Source organism: Sander lucioperca, chromosome 4 (assembly GCF_008315115.2).
Source record: "Sander lucioperca isolate FBNREF2018 chromosome 4, SLUC_FBN_1.2, whole genome shotgun sequence".
NCBI classification, from domain to species: domain Eukaryota; kingdom Metazoa; phylum Chordata; class Actinopteri; order Perciformes; family Percidae; genus Sander; species Sander lucioperca.
Genome location: NC_050176.1, coordinates 5191201 through 5216309, shown reverse-complemented (window position 1 = coordinate 5216309; position 25109 = coordinate 5191201). Strand labels below are relative to the sequence as shown.

The window sequence follows — 25109 nt, the reverse complement described above, 5'->3', positions numbered from 1 at the left end:
TTTCTAAGAGCATAAGTGATCCTTTCAAGTGGAATACATGTTTTCATTTCATAAAGCCATCTAGCAATGGGGAGATAGAAATCCGACTTCCATGGGATGGCTATGCACTTCCTGGCAATGCAGAGGGCTACTGTAAGAAACTTCTTTTGTAGGTTTCTTAAATGTGCATTATTGGTTTTCAAGTTCCCTTACAAGCATATTTGTGGATCTAGTGGGAAGGTAAATCCAGTGAGCTTGGTCATAATGTCACTAAAGTCATGCCAAAATGTAGTAAGTCTTGTACATGATCAAGTGCAGTGTAAGAACAAGCCTCCCTCTATACCACATCTAAAACCCATGTTGGATTGTAATGCTATTTCGATTGTGCAGAGGGCCGTAATGAAAAGAGTGTGCAAACAGCGTACACCATCAGTGTACAATCATCCATTTCATGCAGCCAGTGCACTCTGCAGCAACATACAGTACAGGGGTCTACTGGTGTGCAGTGGCCTAGCTGAGCAAAATATAGTCATTATTTCATAGCTGTTGTTTCTTAAGTTAATTTTTGATTAGGCCATTTAACCACATTTAAATTACATTTAACCAAACAGCAAAACAATACAAACGTCTCTTACATCAGACAGTATGAATAAGTGGCTGCAGTTCAATCAATTGTATGGCTGCACAGTTATGGAAAAAATCATAATCACAATTATTTTGGTCAATTTAAATCACTATTATTTAACACGATTACGCATCGACTTTTGAAATTTTTTTTGCATTTATTGAACAAAAACCTGTGAAACAGTTAAACAAATTAACAGTGAAAACACCTTCAACTGTGAAATTCCACTTCATACTTTTCCTTTTTTTTTCATTGTGAACACAAGACAAAATAAGCGTTTACTTGCTAAATGTAATGTGCAAAATAATTGTTTTTCTCGATTACGTTATTTTTGTGATCGTTAAGAGCCGATATCCGGATAAAAATTTGATTAATTGCACAGCCTTCATTAATTGAATCACTTCTCTTTTACATTCAGTGCTTAGTCTACGTGTGCACAGGAAGGCCTACTTAAAACACAAACTCTGGTTTGACTCAAGTGTTTGACCCCCGATCTTAGAGCAGATCCTCCGCAGCAGAGGAGCCAGTCTAGCTTTAAGATGAACAGAGAGACAACTGTGCCACTCACTGATTCTATGCTGCAGAACATTCTGTAATTTTGATTGGAAAAATAATTACAGGACCTGTTTGTTTGCTCCAAATGACCTCAGTCTCCTAAGAAAGTAAATGTCGTTGCATTTGCTACGGATATAATCTATATGTGCACTCCAAGATAAAGCATTTATCACCCCATAAATGCCTAAAATATATACAAGAGGAAAGTGCATTTGTGTATTATGTAACAGTAAAGGTGGGTGTCCATATATGCGTTGTTTTCACGGATGGGATCCCCTCGCTTCCCAGCATTGCACGCTAGTGAGCTTGCCACCAGTTTCTCTTCACTGACCACTGACAGGCAGAGAAAACAGTCTCCACCCTCCTACAACCGCGAATTTCAAAACCGACCATAATGGCGGCTCATTCGGAATACGACCTCGTATTTTACAGTCCAGCGAAACTTGTTTCTGAAAACATTTTAAGCGAGAAATAGGCCATGCAGTTGCTGAATCTGTCTTCGTTTCAGATCGACAAAGGTCAGTTTAAAAGATTTTCGCCAGCCGAGCCGGCTGCTCCTTATTTCTATAAAGTTGGCTGGATACAACTTTATGCAAATGAGGAGAGGGTGACCCGACGCTCCGATTCTCCAAAGTCCTCGCGACGCTACCACAATGCATTGCAGGGCTGCTCCCATAGAAATGAATGGGAAGCGGGGGAAAGCACGCTGACAATGGACACGCACCATAACAGGTGGAGGATAAGTTTACCAAAAATAAAAATGTTCTTGTGTCTTCTATGGATTAATAATTAGTGAAGCCCTGCACTAATCTGTCCGTACAATACTGATGAATACTAGGATCATCTTGTGTTGAATGCATTTGAATGTTTAAGGCTTGTCTAAATGGTTTTATATCAGGTGTTTTAATGTTACAACCGCATGTTCAGTGCTGCGATTCCGCTTATATGCAAACTGGTAAGTGTCCAGTAAGTGGTCAAAAATGAGTCCAGAAGATAACTTTATTAACCCTTATAAAACCACAAATCAACACCATATTGTGTTAATTAGTTAGCTTTAGGGGTGCTGGTACAAACATGTATATTGTTTTAACCTTTGGACAGAGTCAGGTTAGCTGTTTCTAGTCATAATGCTAAGTTAAGCTAACCAGAGTTTTTTTTAAGTGAATGTAGCTTGATTTCTACCATGTAAACCACAACATCCAAGCACCTAGAAACCTACAAAGCAGCAAATGTCCAACATCGGGGAAAGGTCTATTTTAGAATTAAAAAATCAAAGCACAAATATTGTATTGTAGATATCATCCCTCCCCAGAGAGCAGAGAAAAAGTGGCAGTAATGAGAAGAGATGAGTGAGTGAGTGAGTGAGTGAGTGAGTGAGTGAGTGAGTGAGTGAGTGGGAGAGTGAGTGAGTGAGTGAGTGAGTGAGTGATCTCACCTGTCCCCCTCCAGGCTTTTTTTGCTGCCCCTTTGACAGTTTGGACCTGATGAATTGCTATTTCGGCAAACAGCCGCCACAGAGACAGACAGAGAGAGAGAGAGAGAGAGAGAGAGAGAGAGAGAGAGAGAGAGAGAGATGGAAGAAAAAGAGACACGGTATGGAGAGTGATGACCCACAGAATGGCAAAACTGAATATTGACTGATGTGTTGGATATAATGTAAAAGGCTCAAGCTGAGACTTTATGGTTTGTTTTTTGTGTGGTTTGTAAAGCAGTATAGCTGAGAATTGCATATTCTTTTTTTCCCCACCAGCAACAGAAAAGAAAGCACTTTCAAGCCAGAGAGGTGGGGGAATTCAGAACAGGCGCTCAGCAGAAAGGGCAGGTGCAGGGATTACACAGCTTTAGAGACCACAAATATTTACAGAAAAAGGGGAAAAGGCAGAGGATCTGTGCAACGCTACCATCTACAGAATGAGCTTTAGGCTAAAGGGTAGGCTTCGGAGGCACAAGCAGGCAAGCAGAGCTGTAGCCTAGTGTTTTAAGAGTTGGGGACAGCAGGAGGGGGCAGGCCTGGTGTACCTGTCTTCCTCAGGGCCCACATGTTCTACTAAGATCCTGGGGCTTGGGGGAATCTTGCGGGGCAAAGAGTTGGAGCACCTAGAGGGGCGGAAGGGTGGGAGGAGGAGCATCCCAAAGGTAGGGAACAGTGGGAGAGGATGTCAGTGAGTTAAAAGGGACAGTCAAGGCTTTGAAACTGTGAATTCTCTTTAAATGTTATGGCACAATATCAGTCAAAAGAGACAGCTTGACTTTTTTTTCATTTCAGCATTTCAAGTCCCGTTAGAAATCTGAGCATTCCAAGCACTTACTGTACAAAAGCTGTAAACATACTGGAACTTAGATAATGCTGTTTAAGTATTTATTTTAAGGAATAGTTTGACACGTTTGGAAAATATACTTAACTGCTTTCTTGCTAAGAGTCTGATGAGATCATCAATAGCCAGGAAACGGTAAGCTTAGCTTAGCATACAATTTTTTTAAAAAGGGGGGGGGGGGGGGGCCTAGTGTCTGTCTGCAGGTCAGAATCACAAATTGCCATGTCATATTTAATTTGTTTAACAAAAACTGAAGTGTAAATACAATAATTTGTGTTTTTTGTTACCTATGGACAGGCTAGCTGTTTCCCTCTGATGCCAGTCCTTGTGTGAAGCTAAGCTAACCGGCTGTTGGCTGCAGCCTGATATACAAATTTAGGAGTGGTATCAATCTCCTAATCTAACTTTACACACATTTGTTAGCTCTATTACCGGGTCCGCCATTGTTCAGACTGCCTCTGCTAAGTATTCTGTGCAGAACACTACTGAAATGATAGATATTTAAAAATAAATCCAAATTCAAACAGCAGGTTTTTCTATAAAAACAAAGTGTGCAATGGCAAATTCATTCATGGATGAGAGGGACACATGACATGAACTGGCGTGAAGACGTGCAGCATCCTAAACCCTAAAATGTTGGAGGATTCCTCAATCGTGCAGTCCAGATGTGAAAGCAGGGCGTTCAGTAGAGTCTACGATCATTGTTTCTGTATTCATCTTTAAACTAAAATATCAGAACCACGTGTAAACTAAATTCACTTGACTCACGACCCTGCATTAAAAACAATGTGTGGATTTTCATTTTTTTTTTATATACCTGTCTCTGTCAGGGGAGTAAAAGTTGGTGTCTGGTCTCAGACAGGTGGTGCTGGCACTCCTCGCTCTGTCCAACGACGGCTGCAGGTCGCTGCACCGCCACAACATGGCAGCAGAGAGAGAGAGAGAGAGAGAGAGAGAGAGAGAGAGAGAGACACACACACACACACACACACACACACACACACACACACACACACAGAGAAACAGAGATGGAGACAGGAGATGAACAAGGACAGAGGATGGAAGCAGAGGTGTCAGGAAGAAGAGATGGTGAATAGTGTTGGGGAACAAATAGGAGGTAGACAAAAGAAAACAGAGAGAGAAGTGAGAAAAGGGGAGGACAGTGTGAAGTCAAATTGAGAAAAAAAAGAGGCAAAGAGGAGATGGAGGGAAGGAGGGAGAGACACAGAGAGAATAAGGAAGGCCATCAGACAGTGCAGTAACATGTAATGGCTCTGATGCTGTAACTACATTTATCATAGCCAGTCATTCCTCGTGGCCATACACTGCGAGACCACTCAGATGGAAGGTTGGTGAGTTGCCATGGGAACCAGGTCTAAGTGGGAGAGGGTGGGGCTGCTTGTAAGTGTGCGAGGAGGGGGTGAATGAGTGAAGAGCAGAGAAGCAAGCCAGTGTTTGAGTTTACTCTGCGCTTGCATACGCTCGCAAGCTGTATGTTTGTCGCGTAATGCTGCGCCGTGACAACGCTTACTTCCAACAGATGGTCGGCTCCGTGTCATCGCATGACATTGCACATCATTTTTTCAGGCCCAAATGCCTTTAAACGGATGGCAGCAAGGGCTTAGGAGTTTAGTGTTTGTTTAATGCTCTGCCAGGACATGCTTAAGCCTCTGCTATGTGCGTTGTCGCCCGAAAAAAAAAAGGGAGAAAGAAAAGGTTCTAGGGGGGAGGGAGGACGAGGGAGGAGATGGTGCGTGAAGCGTGTATGGTCTTACCTAACCGTGACCTCATCAGTGAACCTGAGCACACGGTGTGTAAGGATGCTACGAGGCATGGTGCTGCCCCCTTCCCGCCGGTGGTACGGCTTGCTCTTTAGGCATGCGGGGAGGGTGGAGCTGTACGCCAGAGCCCCGCCCACGAGAGGTGGGGAAAGGCCGGCGTGCAAAAGGGAAAGGCAAAGAAAAAGAAAAAAATGACACATGCAGCTGACTGAAAGAAGCAGAGCAAAGTAACTGAAGGGGGAAGAAAACACAAGCATGAAACGGCGCAGGCTTTTTGCAAATGATTAGGAGAGACAGAGAAGCATCATTCACATTGTCACAAAATGATGCAACAAAAAATGTGGTTGCCAGTTAACGTTGTAGCTCAGAAAAAAAAGGGAGTATTCTCAAAAAAAACCCTAAGATTAGATAGCCATAGAATAGAGATGTGGCTGCTCCGTGTTGCTGGTGATGACCGGAAACACGCCACACACAGCAACTGACTTAAGGAAGACTTGAGATAAACTGCATCTTCCTGTCTGTGATTTCAGAGGGAGGAAATCATTACATAAGAGTGTAGAGATAGTTCCTCTTGCCCTCTCTGTGGATTGACCCCACACACATATATGGGGAGATTACATGTAATGCTGATTATATAACACAATCTACAGTTATAAAGCCGCCGAGGCGGCACGTGGCGAGGAAAAACCAAGCTACAGTAGATCTATAAAATGTATAAGAGTGGCATGAAAAGGATTAGAGTACAACAGAGAGAAATGGAGGAAATGACTTCTACAGAAGGTCTGTCTGTCCAGTAGCTACATGGCCGAGAATGAGGCATTACAGTAAATATGACTGATGATTATGTGTTTTTAATGCCAGTTCAGAGGTAGAGAAAAAGTATGCTAAATATTAATATGCACTAATATTCTAGGATCAACATCTGATAAATACATTAAAGGACAATACTGGTGCTTTTGCATGTTTTAGCTATTAACTGCAACTCACGTATTCTTTACATTATGCTGACCATTTCCAAACCATTCCAGATGTTTTTGACTAATTTCCAGGCAGCCATTACTACAAGGTACACCAGCAACTTAGTATAGCATTTACATAAAGTTAAGGGCGCTCGCTTGGTGCAGAAGAAGAAACTACAGCTGGAAATTAGCCCTTGAGCTACAATCTGGCACTTTTACGTGTACTGCTGTACATGTTCATTAAATGTGCATTGTCCTGAAATAATAAATAAATAAAAATAAATAAATAAACATGCTAACAGTGACAATATTAATATGCTGATGTTTTGCAGGTATAATGTTTACTGTGTTCATAGTCTCACATAGCCAGACCTTCCTCCACAGTGCTGCGGAGGAGGGTCTGGCTAGTCCACACAGCATTCTGGGATGGGAGAAAAACGTGCTCTGGTTTATTGGTATTTCTTTAAGCCAATCACAATCGTCTTGGGCGGCGCTTAGCGCCGGACGGAGCGATGGTGCCTCTACAAAATAGTCTTGGGAAGGAACTTGTTTTTGGTGGAACGTGTGTACGTTCAAAAGTAGTTTTAGTCGTGCGAGAGAAAACTCAGATTGGACAGATAGACTACCTAGTTGTCTGGATTTACCCTGCAGAGATCTGAGATGCAGTTAACCATAGTCCTCATGAATCCACCAGAGTTTAGAATTACAACACAAAGAAAGAGGAAGAACCTGTTTTGGTGGAACATGTACGTTCAAAAGTTGTTTTAGCTGTGAAGAAGGACGTTTTGTGCCGCTACGCATCAGTTGCTACTCATCTATTTTTAATGTAGTATGATTTCTATATTTATATTTATTATATTTCTATATATTATTTCATAGCCATTTAAATAAAGGCTTTTTAAAAATATTTGCTAGAAGAGTGCCTTGGTGCACACTTTATTGACACTCCTCTATCAAAATCCAGATGGCAGAGGTCCCATGACTGCACAGATGACTTCCTGTTCTCAACTGCTACATAGAACATAGGAAATCAGTCTTAAAACTTTTAAAATGCTTTGGAAAAATGGTCAAAAGTGAAGGATATGTATGTAGGTAAAGGTCTACAACATGTGAGAGCACCAACAGGGTCCTTTAAAGGATTGCATAATACAGAGGGGAAAAGCAACACAGACCATTTAGTTAGCTAAAGCGGCACCATGACAAAAGCTACGTGGCACACACTCCAACCAAAGCAAGCACAAGCAGCACAGTGGCCTGGGAGACATATGGACATGTATTGCTTTGAGAGAACGCTGCTGCAACTACATGACCCACCAAGCCCACAAATGAGTCTGGGAAAGCTGGAAACAGGCACAGAAAAGGGGTACGCAACACTGCCTTTCACGCTAAACGCTTACCTGTAAATGTCTTTATGGATACCGTTTACTAACAGGGGCATTTTGGGGGGTAGTGTGTTGCTGTATCTACCTATGCCCCTGGTTGTACGATTGGAGATCATGCATCGTAAAGCAAGACAAGAAAAATAAAGTATACAACTGCTGTGAGTGAACACATCAAATGCAATTAAAAGATAAATAAAAGAAATTTAATCAAAAGAGCTTTGCCTTCTTTGAGGTCAGCCACTGAGCAGGTCTCTAATCCCCTCACACAGTCATCAGTGTGCTGTGTGTGTGTGTGTGTGTGTGTGTGTGTGTGCTTTCATGAGACAGTTGTGGTGATAGAAAATAGTCAGGCATGAATTTATGACTGTGCTCCTCCTGTTTGATCCTGATGTGACACTTTTGAGACATTTTGTGTTCATGCGGTTGCAAAAATGCAGACACACACACACACACACACACACACACACACACACACACACACACACACACACTACAGTATCTACAGTGCATTTAGGACAACCCACACACTCTGTTTGCATTGACGATATTAACATGAAGCGTGTTAAGATGGAGTTGTTAAAGTATAGTGAGGATGGAAATGATGATAAAGATGGCATATTTTATTAAAATAAAGCTGAGCGGTGGTTGCTGTTCTTTTATTTATATTTTTTACCTGTTTGTGTGCAGGCACTCGGCACTCCCGCCACGGATAGACCTGTGCATCTCCAGGACCTCACTGGCCATTGCCATGACGATGGGTGAACAAATGAGAAACAACCCCCGAGAAAACACAACAGAAGAGGATGGCAACTCAGACAGGCAAAGTGAGTTTATGAATGAGAGAAACCAGGAAATCGTAACTCTGAGATTTCAGTTCAGTTGCATTCATGTTGCAATGACTAGTTTCACACTGTTAGTGGTATTAGTAGAAAGTAGTTTGGTAATATCACATTACACACATTGATCGACCCAAACAGGATTCAACCTTTATGGAATCTAAGTAAATATTAGCATGTCAAGGCTCCATACTGGGAGTACATTTTGGACCAGAGCTGCTGTCCAATCATTGCTAAATGAGCCTCTTGCAGCACTGATCCAATGTATGTGCATCTTGTTTTTTTTACATAATTCAAAAGTAAAATGGGTAACACTTTATAATAACCACCATAATAGTTATTTAACTTTTAGTCCATATCCTTGACATTCAACTTCCGGGATTGCTCCGGTGCTGCAGGAAATTCTGCCGGATGCATGCATTTTCCGTTTCCTTCCGCTTTCTTTGTGTTGGAATTTTAAATTCTGTGGATTTATGAGGACTATTGTTGACTGCTCCTCAGATCTCTGCAGGGTAAATTGAGACAGCTAGCTAGACTATCTGTCCAATCTGAGTTTTCTCTCGCACGACTATTTTTCAGCGGCTCTGTGTGGAGTTTAGCACCGTCCATGACGATTCTGATTGGTTTAAAGAAATGCCATTAAACCAGAGCAAGTTTTCCTCCCATCCCCGAATGCTGTGTGGACAAGCCAGACCCTCCTTCAGTACACTTTGGAGGAGGATCTGGCAAAGCGAGACTATTTTACTGTTAACTAACAACAAAATGATAATTAATAATGTTTACTAATTATTAGTTTTGCTATAATTTCTGTTGTTTTAAGAGGTTATTGTTGCTCACATTATACCATTTTATATATTTTATAAGGATTTGTTAATGATTAAGACATTGTTTATAAACCGTCAATAAAACACTTGATTGGACGGCTATTATAAAGTTGCACCTGATGAATATAATACCTTGTTAACTGTTAATTAAGACTTTGTAAAGCATCTATAAACATTATTTAGAGAGCCGTTATAAGTGAACATACAATCCAATAATCATCTCTTCTAGATTGGCAAAAAAAGATTTAATGGGGTCAAATTAGTGTTACTTGATGCTTTATTAACCATTTATTAATCATTAACTAATTAGAATAAGCATTAGTTGCAACTTTATAATAGCCATCCAAATAATGTTTATACATGTTTTAAAAAATTATTATTATTAACCATTGACAAAGTATTAACAATCTAGCTTCATTTATGAACTTATTTCATATGACACTAAACTAATGATGAAACTAACATGCATTGTAATAATTAGTACACATTGTAAATCATAATTTAAGTGTTTGTTAACAGTAAAATAACTATTAACTAGAGGTGTTTGTTTTACGTCCGTCATTTGTTTGTTTGTCATGTTAAAACTTTTTATGCTGCTGTCTTGGCCAGGACTAGCCTGGTCCTACCAGACTCTTGTACATTTCATTTGTATAGCGAGTCTGGCCACTCTCCATTGACAAGTGTTAACTTCCTTGAAGGCGGGTACTCTGTTGAAGTATTATATAGTATATATATAGTATATGTTGAACTATTGGATCTGCCCAGAGCCCCTCTGGTAGCCTGGCTCCGCCCTCCTACGTACTGTCTGGTAGGACCAGGCTAACAAGAGGGGAGACGACAACAACTATCGGCTTAGCATCGCTAGCGTTAGCCTTAGCTAACTCCTTCACCACTAACGGAGCGAGCTGGAAAATCAAACTGTTCCCGAACCCCATGGGGAGGAGGGCCACAACATCATGGCCACCAACAAAACTCAGCAAAGATTGTTCTTTCTCGGGCTTTAACTTCTGGATATTTGGCAGCGTTGCCACAACAGACCACATCTTTCTCCACCGCTATTACGGAACTCGCCGAAGGTTACTGAACCTAAACGTCATCGTTCTCAGTCACTCCCTCTGTTCGCTGATTGGACCTGTTAAAATTTGATCGGAGGAAACCCAAGAATATACCGCAAACCCAGACGTAGTACTGAAGGAAAATGAAAATTGAGCGGAAGTACGTAGGAGGGTGGAGCCAGGCTAGGCCAGGACCCCCTTGTAAGAGAGAATCTGACTGTCAATGGGAATATTACTGGTAAAATAAAGGTAAAAATAAATTCTAAACTAATAATAACTAACTATCAATTTACCATTTATTTATGATGGTTATTATAAAGTGTTATCGTAAAGACTCACCTAAAACACACATAACTCCACCCCCAACCCATGATGATCCCCACAGATCCCAACAACAAGTTACCTGTCCTCAGAGTACTCGTAGTCCGAGTCCCCAGAGCGTTGGTGCTCTAAGTGCGAGTCTTGGTAACGGGAAGGGGAGTGGGAGTGGTGGCGGTTCTGGTGGATCTCATCCAGGCTCCTGGTGAAATAAAAAAATATCTGAGGAATTTATTTTATGGTTTTTATTTAGGTGTGATATGAATCAATGTCCACTCTTACTTTTGGTTTTGATCTAGTCTCGCATAGCCCGACCCACCTCCACAGCGCTGCGGAGGAGGGTCTGGCTAGTCCACACAGCGTTCCGGGATGGGAGAAAAACGTGTTCTGACAGAGCAACGGCACCTCTGCAAAATAGCCTCGAGAAGGAACTTGTTTTTGGTAGAACGTTCAAAAGTTGTTTAAGTCGTGCAACAGAAAACTGAGATTGGACAGACAGTCTAGCTAGCTGTCTGGATTTACCCTGCAGAGATCTGAGGAGCAGTTAACCATAGTCCTCATAAGTCCACCGGAGTTTAGAATTACAACACAAAGAAAACGGAAGGTGACGGACATCCGGCCTAAAATGAGGGCTAGCCTAACTAACCTAGCGACTACCGTTTGGATGCTGGCTGAATCTGGAATATTGTCACCACAAACAGCACACACTCCACTGACAGTTCACCAGGTAATTGTGGCAGGTGTTGCTGACCTTTGCATGGGCACGTGTGCGGGCCGCGACCTAGTCCTGCAGGAGTCCTCTCTGTGAGGAGACACTGAACGGGAGCGGTGCTGGACGGGCCGCTGCTGCTCCGGCACTGCCAACGTACTGCCCCGCTCTCTCTCCCTGGAGTTACGCTCTGCATCTACACACACACAAACAAACAAACAAACACACACACACACACACACACACACATACACACAGGGGCAAAAAAAACAGAATTCACACATAGAAACACACAGAAACACACACACACACACACATCCAGGCATTATTTGTGTGTCGTCTGATAAGGATGCACCAGTTGTCAGCCTTGTGCTACTAACTACCACTACAGATGCCATTCTCTTACAGACTGTAGAACATCACATCAGGATGTTTTACAGGCAAATGACCAGCTAACAGGTTAGCTAGTCATGTGAGCTAGCCTGAGTAGTTGACTGTTTCTGCAATGTCTCTGTCAGACCTGAGATCAGTGAGATTTGCATCCCTCAGTTCTTGTTTCCCACTGCATGGCGTGCCAGTTGAGATAATAGTTCAGGCTTTTAACCCCTCGGTGAAACTTAACCACTACGGCTACAAAGAATAGGCAATACACATGTGATCCACAGGATACGTAACAATCAAACTAAAATGGAAGGAGTCTGTACATCTGTCCTTCGATTATTTATTTCTAGTGCAGCGTCAGGTGTGAGCTCTTGAGAACTATGGGACATATATATTAGTAGTGTGTTATGTACACACTGGGCAGTGTTTGGAGAGGGGACCTCTATTAACTATTATATCGCCGAACAGCATGCTGGGTACAGATCGATCTCCGTCGCAGGAAATATTTATAAGTAGTGCATTATGTACACACTGTGTAGTGTATTGATAGGGATGTATACTAAGAACTGCATTCATGGTTGATTACTATGAGAGTTGCTCAGTGGGAGCCTTCATGGAGCCAAAACGGCGAATAACAATTTTGGCATGCTTCCGCACTATGCAGCCCATAGAGCAGGTGCACTAGAGACCTCCATTGGGCGAGCCGGCTACTTCAACAGCTCTGCTTTGCACCTCTGATTGGCTTCTTCTCCATAGCAACTGTGGCTGAGGCTCATGGGAATTGTAGTATTAAAAACATGGCTAAACCTGACTTATCAGAAATGAAAATATCATATATTAAAGTGACAGCCAGAACATAAACCGGCTTTACAGTATTATTACATCATTAGATTTTTGTGTTGAGGAGCTTTAAGGATACCATTATAAGAAAACTCTTACTGTGCATTAATCTGTTTAAAGGATCAGACGTATCATATATATATATATATATATATATATATATATATACGTATATACAGTACAGTATATATCATAGCATAGTGCACAAGCACAAATGTGTCAAGAAAATATAATGTTATATGCGTTGTTAATGCACAAGATTACATGTAAGCTCAGTGTTTGCATAAGAATGAAAATAAGCAAAGCGACGTGCAAATAAGTCGGAGATTGTGTAACTCTCTCTAACACTCGTTTCACTCCCTCATGTGGCAAACCATCTGGCATTTGGAAATGCCAAAATGAACCGTAAAAAAGTTATAAATATTTAAAACCAGGTCCACATTTCAGCTGACAGGTGCCACAGCAGAAACAGTCAAACAGCAAAGCAGTTTTGGGATTCTACTGGCCAAAAATAACGCAAAAACTTGTTAAGTGTCCTTTCAGTGAAGTCCGGGCAGGACTGGAAGCATGCAGGAGAATGGCAGGAAACTCCGTGAACAACTGTAGCTCTACAGTAGGGCTGAGCGATGAATCGTTTTCAAATCAGAATCAAGATTTCAAAGAATGCGATTAGCTAATCGTGAAGACTGCAATTAATCGAATGTGCAATATTTAGTTGAATGTCTGGTGTAACGTTTGGTTTAACATTTGTTATTCCTCTTTTTATTATTATAGTTACTGTTTTTTTCATAAGATAAATGCTGGAATAATGTTACATATCACAAATTGTTTAAAGAAATGTTCTATTTTCTGTGGATTTTTCATTTATTTTTATTACTTTATTTAACATGATTGAAAAAGGTGCAATATGGAGCTAAAAAAAGTTTTTTCCCTGAAATCGTTCAGCCCTACTCTACAGTCTAACATGCACTCAGTGCTTCAGTGTGTCTACGGGCCAGCAGAAGAGGAGAAGCCGTTCACTGCAGCCTCAGTGAAGTACAGTGCACTTCTAAACTGCAGCACCACAAAATCTGCAGTCCTGTAGCAATATGATGAAATTGCAAAAGTTTTGCCTTTCGCTGACACAGCAAAGATTAATTACTTTAAATTTGGGTGCATTTTGTTCTAAAAAAAAAAATTAAAACATACAGTGGAGCCCAAAAAAAAGGAGGGCTGGAAGGTTTGAGAAAACAGATGGAGCGAGGATGCAAAGAAGACGCTCTCTCACCCAGTGCTGGACGCCTACAGGCTAATACAAGGAAAATGCTCGGTAACCATGTCCCCCACCCACCTTTAGTCACTACCATCAAACCATCATCAAACTCTGAATCAATGATGCGATGAGACCCTGCACACACATACACAACACACACAAACACACACACACACACACATAGAGAGAGGACAGGGTAAGGTTGAGAGGTTCTGTTGTCACTGAGAGACACAGAAGAGAAAGCTCAGTAAAGGAAAGGTTAGCAAGCACACACTCAGACGCACTGTAGGGTCACAAAACAGGGATTAAATCCAACATGTACTACAGCTGCACGATATGAGAAAAATATGCGAAAACTATAGGCGTAATTTATGCAGCGGATGGGGGTTACAACCCCCCCATCCCCCAATAATAAAAACTGGCCGGGGGTAATGTAGTCAAAGAGTCTAAATGCCGTGGCCAGCAAATATTTGTTGTTAAGGTGTCCATAATTCCTAAAAAAAAAAAAACATCTCGAAACATGTAATGTTTTCAATCTGCAGAAAGTTTTGAACAATACAGCAGATTAGTTAATTAAAGCTTTAGTGCGTAACTTTTTGGTATTAATAAACGTCCGTTCCATTCAAGCCATTGCCAAATGAGTTGCTACAAAGCTAATTAAGACTATCAGCTCCACACAACTCTCTCTGGATTTCTCAGTGTGGCTATGTTCAGAAGATTGTGTCGTCCGGTGACTTTCCCGCGCAGAAACTCAAGATAATTACCTCTTCTGAAGAGTCCCTCATGTTTTTTTTAATCCTCCGTGTCCTCCTTGGTTACTAGCAACTGCGTGGAGGAGGGGTGGGGGTCGATCACGGAACGCTTGTATCATGTGGATGCACCGACAGTTTTGTTGTCATTACTTAGAATTCCTTATGGGGGCGACAGAAACTACGCACTATAGCTTTAATAATAATAATAATCACATGAATAAAGGCATTTGCTCCATAACTGGATGCAGAAAAGGCACACACTGTTGCAGAAAAATGCACCACAATGCAGGAAATGAAGCGTTTGATGCTCAAAATTTCCTGTGGGAAGACCCAGACACCCCGGTTATAATTTGTCCCCCTAATGTTGAAAAGAACGTTTTCGCTACATAGGTGGAGATCTCAAACCCCCCCCCAAAGTTACACCCTTGGTGATAACGTTGTTGAATATCGCGATAATGATATTACTTGTGAAAAAATAAATAGATCATTAAGTGTACTCGGTTCTGCATTTCTGCTGCTTTCAGTATTCTGCTAAAATGCAACAAATTGCTACTTGATTTAAAACAAACGAAAGGAAATCATTTCTAACATTCTGCTACTGAACAAATTGAACACTGAATTGAACATAAAAGCACCACTAAAAAAAGAATGACATTACATTACGTTACATTTTAAAGTGCAGCTTTCTGCTGATATTTTCTTTCAACCCAGAATGCGCACCAACAGGCAAAGAAAACTAGCTTGCCCAAATTTCCCAACCATAACACCACTGAACTCTGGAAATGGCATGTAACAATAATCAGGAGGGCAATGTGCAATACAAATGTCTCTGCTTATGTATTTCTACTGTGCAATATAACCATGTGGCAATAAGGTATCCTGATGCTCCTACTTATATACTGTTAGCTTTTATTCATATATAAATATCATATACATTTATATATTTCAGTACTTTTATCATAACATTTTCAGCTCATTATATATTATTATCTAATGTTGTTATTTTATAATATATGTGATTCTAGATAAACTTACATTTATTGTATTGTTATTATTAGACTTATTTATATTTATTTAATTGTTCCAGTACTATCGAACATGTATTTTATCACTTTTAGCGCACCCTTGGGCTGTCACAAAGTAATCTTGTTGTGTTAAACAATGACAATAAAGTGTTAGAACTTGAACTTTGAACAACTAACTCAAAAAACCTCTGCATGTCTTTCGCGATTTGTCGCAGCCTTTCGTGATTAGTTTATTATTGCGGCAGTTGATATCGCGATAACAATTAAAATAAAAAATAAAAACAAACATATACACACACAGACTTAAAATACTGTATAGAAGCAGACATACTCTGTAGTTTCTTGCTGGGGCTGTCTCCATGGACGTGTCTGCGCGGGAGGTACGGGGAAGGCTGGGGCAGAGGTATAGAGGACATGTCATGTGTTTGGAGTTTATACCAATGAGGAATGTCGTCCAGCAGGGCCGTCTCCAACTCTATCAGGATCTGAGAGAAAGGACAGGGAGATAAAGGGTGAAAGAGGCAGATGAGTGAGCAAAAGAGAAACAGTGGGTGGACCCACTTTGTCAGAGAGGTTTGTGCAGCTGGAAAACAGAAAACACAGAGCTTTTATGAAGACAAAAGTGGATAGAGATGTGAGGAATCAGCAGAAAGAATGGGAAGACTGTGGGATCGGGACACAAAGCTAACAATATGACCGACGTTACGTGTGTTAGCTTAATTTACAGACATATAGTTAGGCTGAAACTGACATTTGGATATTTGACTTGGTAACAAAATGCTTGCTGCAAACATAATGTTGGACATAACGTTAGCTTTAGTGTCCCGATCCCACACTCACGTCTGTATCCACTTTTGTCTTCATAAAAGCTCTGTTTTTTGGGTCGGCAGCTTATAAAAACTTAAGTCATGGGTTATTTACCCTGTTAGTAGTGAATACCACCACGGCAACTTTTAGGCATTTTTCTGTTGTTTGCTAGCAGACGAAATTGACAAGGAGGCTCCTTCACGCAATACAAGTCACTGGAGAGCGTTTTTTCAATACAAGTCAAGGGAGAGTGCAGTGATAGGATGCATCACTGACGGGGACGAAGCGGCCTACAGGAGGGAGGTGTCCAGTCTGGTGTCATGGTGTGAGGACAACAACCCCACCCTCAAACGAACAAGACGAAAGAGATGATAGTGGACATGAGGAAGAAGAGGAGACCTCATCGGCCACTGTACATCCGGGAGCTTAAAGTGGAGAGGGGGAGCAGCTTCAAATACCTGGGCGTCCACATTAAGTGGGGACCTCACTTGAACACTTAACACCACACAGCTGGTAAAGAGGGCTGTATTTTCTGAGGAGGCTGAGGAAGTTTGGCATGTCGCCTAAGCACCTCAGCAACTTCTACAGCTGCATTGTTGAGAGCATCTTGACCAGCTGCATCACGGCAGCACTACTGCTATGGACCGCAAACGCCTGCAGAGAGTGGTGAAGACTGCAGGGAAGATCACCAGGACTCTCCTGCCCTCTTTGCTGAGCATCTACCACCGCAGGGTCCACAGGAGAGCCGCCTCCATCCTCAAGGACCCCCCCCACCCATCCCCAGCACGGACTGGTCACACTTCTACCCTCAGGCCGGATGTACAGAAGTGTTAAATGCAGGACCACCAGACTAAAGAACTCTTTCTTTCCTACTGCCATCAGACTCCTAAACAGCAAAAAGGAGTTTATACTCATGGTCTACCTCAAAACTGTATTCAACTGTTTACATTTCTCCAGTTTGCACATTCATAACTTGCACTATTTACATTTGCACTGTTCACTATTATTATTATTATTATTATTATTATTATTATTTTATTTTTCAAATGCTGCCTTTAAAATTGTTTTAATTTGTATATCTGTAGTATATATTGTAGATTTTACATTGTTTGGCATTCGGTGGACAGCAAAGGAAGAATTTCAATGTACAGGGAAACATGTTTCCTTACTGTGCATGTGACAATAAAACTTTGAAACTGAAACTTTGTGGAGAGTTGTTTTCCCCTCTGGTGGGCGTGGCATTCAGAGTATGACGCGATGCGCTCCGTCTCTATCCCTGTACAACTCCTCTCCACTATTAACTATCATGCATTCTCTCTCAAAGCTTCAGTAAAGTGCTGGAAAAGCAGATTATGATACAGCATATACTGTATATGTAACATTATAGTATAGACAATATATTCCTGTTTACTGTCCATAAGAAAAACACACATATGATAACAGCAGTAAGAAATGCAGGTAATGCAGCAGCAACGGCTCTATCTGCAAATTATTGCAGCGTAAAAAATCTAGAAGTATATGGATATTGTGCGTCCCACCTCTCCCAGGAATTCACTCTCCTCCTCCTGGACTCTGGGCTGGTCCCACACTGTGATCTCTAGCATGCGCTCTCTGAAGTCCCGCCGGTGAACGTGGGAATATAGGAAGGTCTGGTTCCACTTTGGTTCAGCGCTCTTCTTCACGGTTTTAGTCCGCCGTTTACTCTTATCACTAGAACAAAGGCGTGAACACACAGAGTTTAGATTACAAGCATGTTTCTGACAATGACATTAAAAAACAGTGTTCCCTTAAAGGTCCCATATCATGCTGATTTTCAGGTTCAAGCTGGTACTGTATTTCGAGTTTCTAGAACATGTTTACACGCTTCAATGTTCAAAAAGCACATGCTTTTTCTCATACTGTCAGTGTGAATATACCTGTATTCACCCTTTAGCACTTGTCTCTATTTTATTTTAAAGATTATTTCTGGGGCATTTTTGGCCTTTATTTGATAGGACAGCTGAAGACAGGAAATGGTGGGAGAGAGAGGGAATGACATGAAGCAAAAGGCCACGTGTCTAACTCAAACCTGGGCCACCGCGGTAAGGACTGAGCCTTAGTACATGGGGCAATCGCTCAACCAGGTGAGCTACCAAAACGCCCTGCGCCTGTCTCTTTAAGCCCCCTTCCCGAAAAAGCCCAGTCTGCTCTGATTAGTTAGCGTTTCCAGGTCTTCCGCATCTGCACTCATGCTGTCATTGCAGCCAGGGAATGACTGTAACAGCACTGTAGCGGCACTTTCTACATATATATATATATATATATATATATATATATATATATACACAGTATAGTTGTAACATCACAACTATACAGAAGCCCTGACGGCTCGTTTAAAGGCACAGTTTCTGAATACAGGCTGTGTGCATTTCTCTGTGAATCGATCGTTTGAAATTTTTTTCACCTTGACCTGCTTTATAATCACAAAATACATGGAAATCTCACTTTTTACAATATGGGACCTTTAAAATAACAAGGGTGGGTGATGGCAAGTTGTTGGCATTAAATACTTTTAAATTCTTCATACGGCAAATTAAAACTATAAGATTAATCAGATAGATATCCCTTTGATTATAGTCCTTACTGCTGGTTAGATGCTCATTTATCATGTAGTAATTACTGATGTACTGTACATGTGAGATGGACCCACAAAATACAAGAAAATGAATACAATGACCTTACCTCCTATCAGGCAGGAAGTACATCTTGACATAGGGGTTCCGGGGTCGTCCGTCTGGTCGAGGTGGCAGGTCTATGGCTTGAAGGACGTTGACGATCAACTGATGGCCCACTTTGTCATACCACAGCTTCACCTGTAAAAATGTGTGAAGATCGTTAGCCTCTACGCATGTTTATATCCATTCACATGAACCACATGGCTCCTCTTTCAGATACTCACAGAGAGTTGTCCAGGCAGTACCAGAGGAAGGTCTCGGAGGGTCCCGGGGCTGGTTGGGGACATCACTGATATCGAGGGACGGTCCATCTTTTGCGACTCAAAGGAACTGGAGCCTGCTGTTATAGTTGTTAGAAATCAGAGAAAAAAAACGCAATAAACCCCAAAATTTAGAATTAGAGCACGCTGTGAAGAGTGTATTTCTCTCCGGAAGCTTTACTTATAGCCATATATAGCCAATAAAGCTGCACATATAAACACTTACTAGATTCTAGTGGAGGGTGGGATGACTCTGGGATTCTTGGGATGTCTCTGTAAAAAAGCAAAAGAGTCAGTGAGTTTTTCAACTTCAAATGTACAGAATATACTTAAAGATACTTTCAGGATGGACAGACAGGACTTTAGTAAACATTCATTGGAATGAATGAGTGAAAGACTCATGTCGACAAACAGTTGTATGGTAGAAGAAGAGCGAGCAGTCAATCAATTACACGTTTACATGTTAAACGTGTTGGGTAGTAGAGGAGAAAAGGATAGCTGGAAAAAGGGATTCATCTTTTGGATCTCAGGATTTCAGGGAAGGCGTGAGGGGAAGGGGCTCCACCCATTAAATCAACACTACTTACTGATATGCTCTATACACTTTTCTCAAGAAGTTTTTGGACATAATTCGGTGGATAGAGCTTTGAGATAAAGGAAGGAGACATATCAAAAGTGTGTCAATGCCAATGTTCAAGTACTTTAATGATAATGATTGCATATTGATGACGTTAATCTTACCCTATAGGTCTTGAAACAACTATTTCCACTTGAGGTTCAGCCTTGGATTCAAGGATAATGTTGTACACTTCTTTCTTAGTTGCCCCCGGCAACGACTTTCCATTCCACTGCAGCACCTCGTCACCTGGAACCAAGATGGTCGACATACATAATGATGATCCAGCCTGAGGCTCATCTCGCAGTTCATTTGATTAGAAAAACTAAGACAGACTTGTACGTCCTGAAGTCAAACTGAAATTTGAATTCTCTTCATTTTTGTTGTGAGGAAATATAAACTACAATGCTAATGCAGCTATTATGCATGTTTTTCAAGAGGACAAAACCGTTTTTGGACATATTTGTGGAAATTAATAACTTTAAGTCTGAGTGGGTGTTTCTTTTCGCAGCAGTTGGCTAATATCTGAAAGCTGACGTTGCTATCAACGGTGCACTGTTTTCTGGAGATTGTCACACTTTGTTTAACCTACAAACAATACAAGACACTTTTGGCCATGTGTTGGCTATCAGCTGAAAGCAATTCAAGCCATCTCACCTTTATAACATTCAACATACAGTGCTGCTCATAAGAATAGAAACTTAGCAGCTTACATACAGTGCTGCTCATAAGTATTCATACCCATGCTAGAGTTGACTAAAAAGAGGAATTAAAAAAACATCTTTTGGAAATTGATCTTAATGCCTTAATTAAAAAAATGAGGAAAAATCTGACCTTTTAAGGACACCAATTTTTTTTGTGAATGAATAATGTATTGTAAATAAATAAATGTTCTTCCTTAAAATACAGGGGCCATAATTATACATACCCCTATGTTAAATTCCCATAGAGGCAGGCAGATGTTTATTTTTAAAGGCCAGTTGTTTAATGGATCCAGGATACAATGCATCCTGATAAAGTTCCATTGGCCTTTGGAATTAAAACATCATCACATATCCTTCACCATACCTAGAGATTGGCATGGTTTTATTTCAGTTAGCCTAACAGCTGGTTTGATTTGCATTGATATGGATCTTATCTCAGTTAGCTATTAGGCTAACTGAAATAAAACCATGGCAATCTCTAGGTATGGTGAAGGGTATGTGATGATGTGGGGCTATTTTAATTCCAAAGGCCAAGGGAACTTTATCAGGATGCATAGTATCCTGGATCCATGAAATAACTGGCCTAGTTATTTTTAGCATGGGTATGAATACTTATGAGCAGCACTGTATGTAAGCTGCTAAGTTTCTATTCCACTCAGAAAGTGCAAGCTAACAAGCTAGGCTAAATAGCTTCACTTAGAAAGTGGAAGCTAGTTCCTAGCTTGCCAATGTTATCACTGACTAGATGTTACTCTTTGTTCAGGCTATTTCAACACCTGCTGAGTAATTTGCAGCTCCTGCACACTATAGAAACAATGTTTGCACCTGCTCGTAGGTGTCCCACAACATCTGCAAGGCTGCCTTTCTTGACTTTGGTGATGAAGGCCCCGAGTCTCCCTGTCTCTGTCATCTTCCCTCCTACCACCTGCACACAAAGGAGAGAAAGGAGAATGAATTAATCTATATCGACGACGTTTCATTTCGGGGATTATTCAGGTGCCGCCGGAAATTCTGCCAGATGTCCCCCATTTTCGGCCGGATGTTCAGATCTCTGCAGGGTAAATCCAGACAGCTAGCTAGACTATCTGTCCAATCTGAGTTTTCTATTGCACGACTAAAACAACTTTTGAACGTACACATGTTCCACCAAAACAAGTTCCTTCCTGAGGCTATTTTGCAGAGGCACCGTTGCTCCGTCCGGAGCTTAGCGCCACCCAAGACGATTGTGATTGGTTTAAAGAAATGCCAATAAACCACAGCACGTTTTTCTCCCATCCCTGGAATGCTGTGTGGACTAGCCAGACCCTCCTCCGCAGCGCTGTGGAGGAAGGTCTGGCAATGCGAGACAAGTCATTGCTCAACAGGCACTATTCTACATATTTGTATCAATTTCAATGTCTGTTACCCAGTAAACCACGCGGCTTTCACAGGAATTAAAAAACATCACTATTTCCAGTTTGAGCTAATTTAGCACTCAACTGAAGTTAAAACAAATACTAACAAATTATTTACAAGCTAGGTGTGATCCAGGTCTGAATGTGGGCGACTGTCTGCTTACTTTTAGGCCGAGAAGGGAGCCAGCCTCGCGGGGCATTGCCGACCTCTTGCTTAGCGTGATGCGTCCGATTAGGTGGTCGCCCTCTTTGGACGGTTGCCATGTAACTGGATGCTATAGGAAAAGTTATGAGGCATGGTGAAGGAGGGTAGGGAAGAATGTAGGGAAAACAGAGAAGAGGGAAGAAAATTGTACATTTCCTCAGTTCATTATACACTATGTAATTGTATGTAAAAATGTTTGTTTTTTTTGTTTTGATTTGTATTAATGCATGAACAGTGTGTAGGATTTAGGGGGATCTAATGGCAGAAATGGAATATAATATTCTATATTATTAGGGGTGTAAAGATTCACCGATACAAATTGGTATCCGGTTGTACTATCACAGATGCAACTACATCGCTACACGGACCCCTGCATCGGTCTAAATGGACCAAGATTCGGCTGATGTCGCGGTTCTAACATTACGAATCGGTTGACTGAAGCTTTTGCTGTCAAGTCAACGAAGCTGCTGTGGTGTGCGCAATGCTGTCGAAAGAGACAGGTGTGTATTTATGCGCGAGGGAGACAAAAGCCTCGCCATTTGTGTGATTAAGGACTGGGTCATTCATATTCAATGTGGCGGGGATCAGCCAATCTGTGCCTTTGTTTGGGTTTGCAGAAAAAAAAAAAACGTGCCGACTGCGAGGTTTCGTTTTTGGAGTTAGCGGTGAAAGTGGCTGAGAAGAATACATTGTGGATGATGTAAATTGTACTAGCGGTCTGTGAGTCATCCATTCATGTGTGTGTTCATAAACACGTGAGCAGACTGGTATAATATGTATTTGGGTGTGTTAAGTTTATATTGACGTTTATATGTTCTAAGATGTTCAGTTACATTAGCACAAAAGTCTGCTAGTCGCATGCTGACGCTCACAACAGTATTATTGTGCTCACATGCGTACTCACGTAATACTGTATATGATTAGTATTGGAGTGCTCACGATGGCTGTGTAACGTGGACCTGTGTTTGAGTTACTATCTCTACTGACAAGGAGGCAGTTTCATTTAACATGGAGCTGATGTGGATGCTATTGGTCATAAGAAGCTAGCTAATGAAGTTGAAGTTACAGTGTATTCTATTAGCATCTGACGTTGGGTTTACTATTCTCTGGCCCCTTTTACGAAATATATATAGTTATTTGAAGATAGACAATGCTTCTTTTGAAAGAATTGGCTTATTTTAAATTATAATGGGAAATGAATGTGTGTACATTAAACAAATATTAACTGTGTCTATCAGATTGAATCGGATCTCATCGTATCGCACCGAATGGTTTCAACATCGAATCGCACTGAATCGTTCCAGATTAAAATGTATCGTCCCTGAACCGTATCGTAGCCCATGTATCTAGATACGTATCGGATCGTCTTATAAGGGAAAGATGCTTAGAATGAGCCCTTCATATCTACACCGGGAGCGGGTCCTCTTCCATAGAGCCTGCCATTTTGTACCAGTATGTTTCTACAGTAGCCCAGAACGGCCAAACCAAACACTGGCTCTAGAGAGGGCCTTTAGCGTTTTCACGTTAGGTTTTACCATTCCACGCTTGGAAAGGGAGGGATTCAGTTGGTTGCAATCTGCGATCACAGCTAGATGCCATTAAATCCTACATACTGGTCCTTAAAGAATTTGTGTGTGTTTGCATGTGTATGTGAGTTACTGTAAGTAATCGGGGCAGACGCAGCATAATAATGCTCTGAATCTGTCATGTTTTGTTGAAACTTACATGCCACACTGTAGGATCTAGAGAATGACAGTCCCAGTCACCTGCAGGGAAAGAGAGAAAGAGAAAGAGGACTCGGTCAGTACCCAGAAGAAATGTATCTCTTATGCAATGTATATCATATAGTTCTAGGTAGGAGAGACTGGGAAATTTTCTTTTAAGTTTTATATTAAACTAGAAGGGCACTCGGAGACTGCAGTCTGCTGACAGACAGACAAACAAACAAACCAACCAACAAACAGACAAACCAAGCAGAAAGCATAAACTCCTTGGCTAAAGGTAAAAAGAAAGATTTTGACACAGTTTGGGGCACTGTTGTCAGGGCCTCTCTTTGTCATAGTCTTCCCATCCTTCTTATACATCTTTCCCAACCTGAAACACTGGTCACTTTTATAAACATACTATGGGAATGCTCGAATGTACTGTGTACTTCTTTTGGCAGGATCCACGTATGGACCATGTCCACCTTGACAAATATATATTTTTGTAATATACCTCCTTACAATGCTCTTTTAGAAATTAAATGGAAGTAAAAAAAAGAATCACAAAGACATAAAAGTTACATAATAATGGTAGTGAGAAAAGCCAATTAAAATAGCATTACAGAACAGCTAAAAAAAAAACTTGACTCTTAAACTGATTCACTGTGCTGGCCTGTCCAGAGCTCATGCCAGAGCCTGGCCAGGGACAAAGACACTAGTGCCTCTCAGAGTATCCCAGCTCTCATTAACACTGACAGATGGTCGGCTCGAGTAGAACTAACTGGCCCAGCACCAAACCAGAGAAGTCTGTCAGGTTTGTGGCCACTTTTCCACCACAGGCATAAAACAACAACAAGCTGACATCAGATGGGGATTTAAAAAGACTTTAAAGAGCTTCAGTTTCAAGGTAAGTGAAATGTTCGAGCCTGGCACAGAGTGAGATGAAAGATACAATGGAAGGTTCTGGGAAAAGAGAGCAAGAAGGAAGGGACTCAGAGCACTTTGCGCCCACTTCAGGCATATTTGTTTCGCAACGTGCGCGTAAAAGCATGTAAATGGCAAATTGCGCTTTTCCGTGTCATGCATATGCATTCATGGGAGGGTGAAGGGGAAAGTGG

General features: G+C 41.3%; 1 protein-coding gene across 29 annotated transcripts in view; it reads right to left on the bottom strand.

Moving 5' to 3' along the window:
- Positions 1-25109, bottom strand: part of rims1b (regulating synaptic membrane exocytosis 1b) — a 92490-nt gene that overhangs the window by 21680 nt on the left and 45701 nt on the right. For 7 of the 29 annotated variants that reach the window (XM_036000697.1, XM_036000708.1, XM_036000700.1 and 4 more), the window contains 19 exons: positions 24014-24054; positions 22248-22358; positions 21515-21614; positions 20111-20234; positions 19957-20013; positions 19596-19642; positions 19334-19449; positions 19117-19247; positions 17934-18105; positions 15920-16073; positions 13890-13946; positions 11381-11534; positions 10715-10831; positions 8270-8332; positions 7612-7689; positions 5250-5369; positions 4292-4381; positions 3926-3930; positions 2595-2655 (listed from right to left, as the gene is read on the bottom strand). In XM_036000697.1, the coding sequence (XP_035856590.1) occupies positions 2595-2655; positions 3926-3930; positions 4292-4381; positions 5250-5369; positions 7612-7689; positions 8270-8332; positions 10715-10831; positions 11381-11534; positions 13890-13946; positions 15920-16073; positions 17934-18105; positions 19117-19247; positions 19334-19449; positions 19596-19642; positions 19957-20013; positions 20111-20234; positions 21515-21614; positions 22248-22358; positions 24014-24054 (1798 nt within the window). Of the gene's footprint in view, positions 1-2594; positions 2656-3169; positions 3257-3925; positions 3931-4291; positions 4382-5249; positions 5370-7611; positions 7690-8269; positions 8333-10714; positions 10832-11380; positions 11535-13889; positions 13947-15919; positions 16074-17933; positions 18106-19116; positions 19248-19333; positions 19450-19595; positions 19643-19956; positions 20014-20110; positions 20235-21514; positions 21615-22247; positions 22359-24013; positions 24055-25109 lie in introns of all 29 variants that reach the window. The other 22 variants (XM_036000706.1, XM_036000711.1, XM_036000712.1 and 19 more) reach the window with 19 other exon arrangements.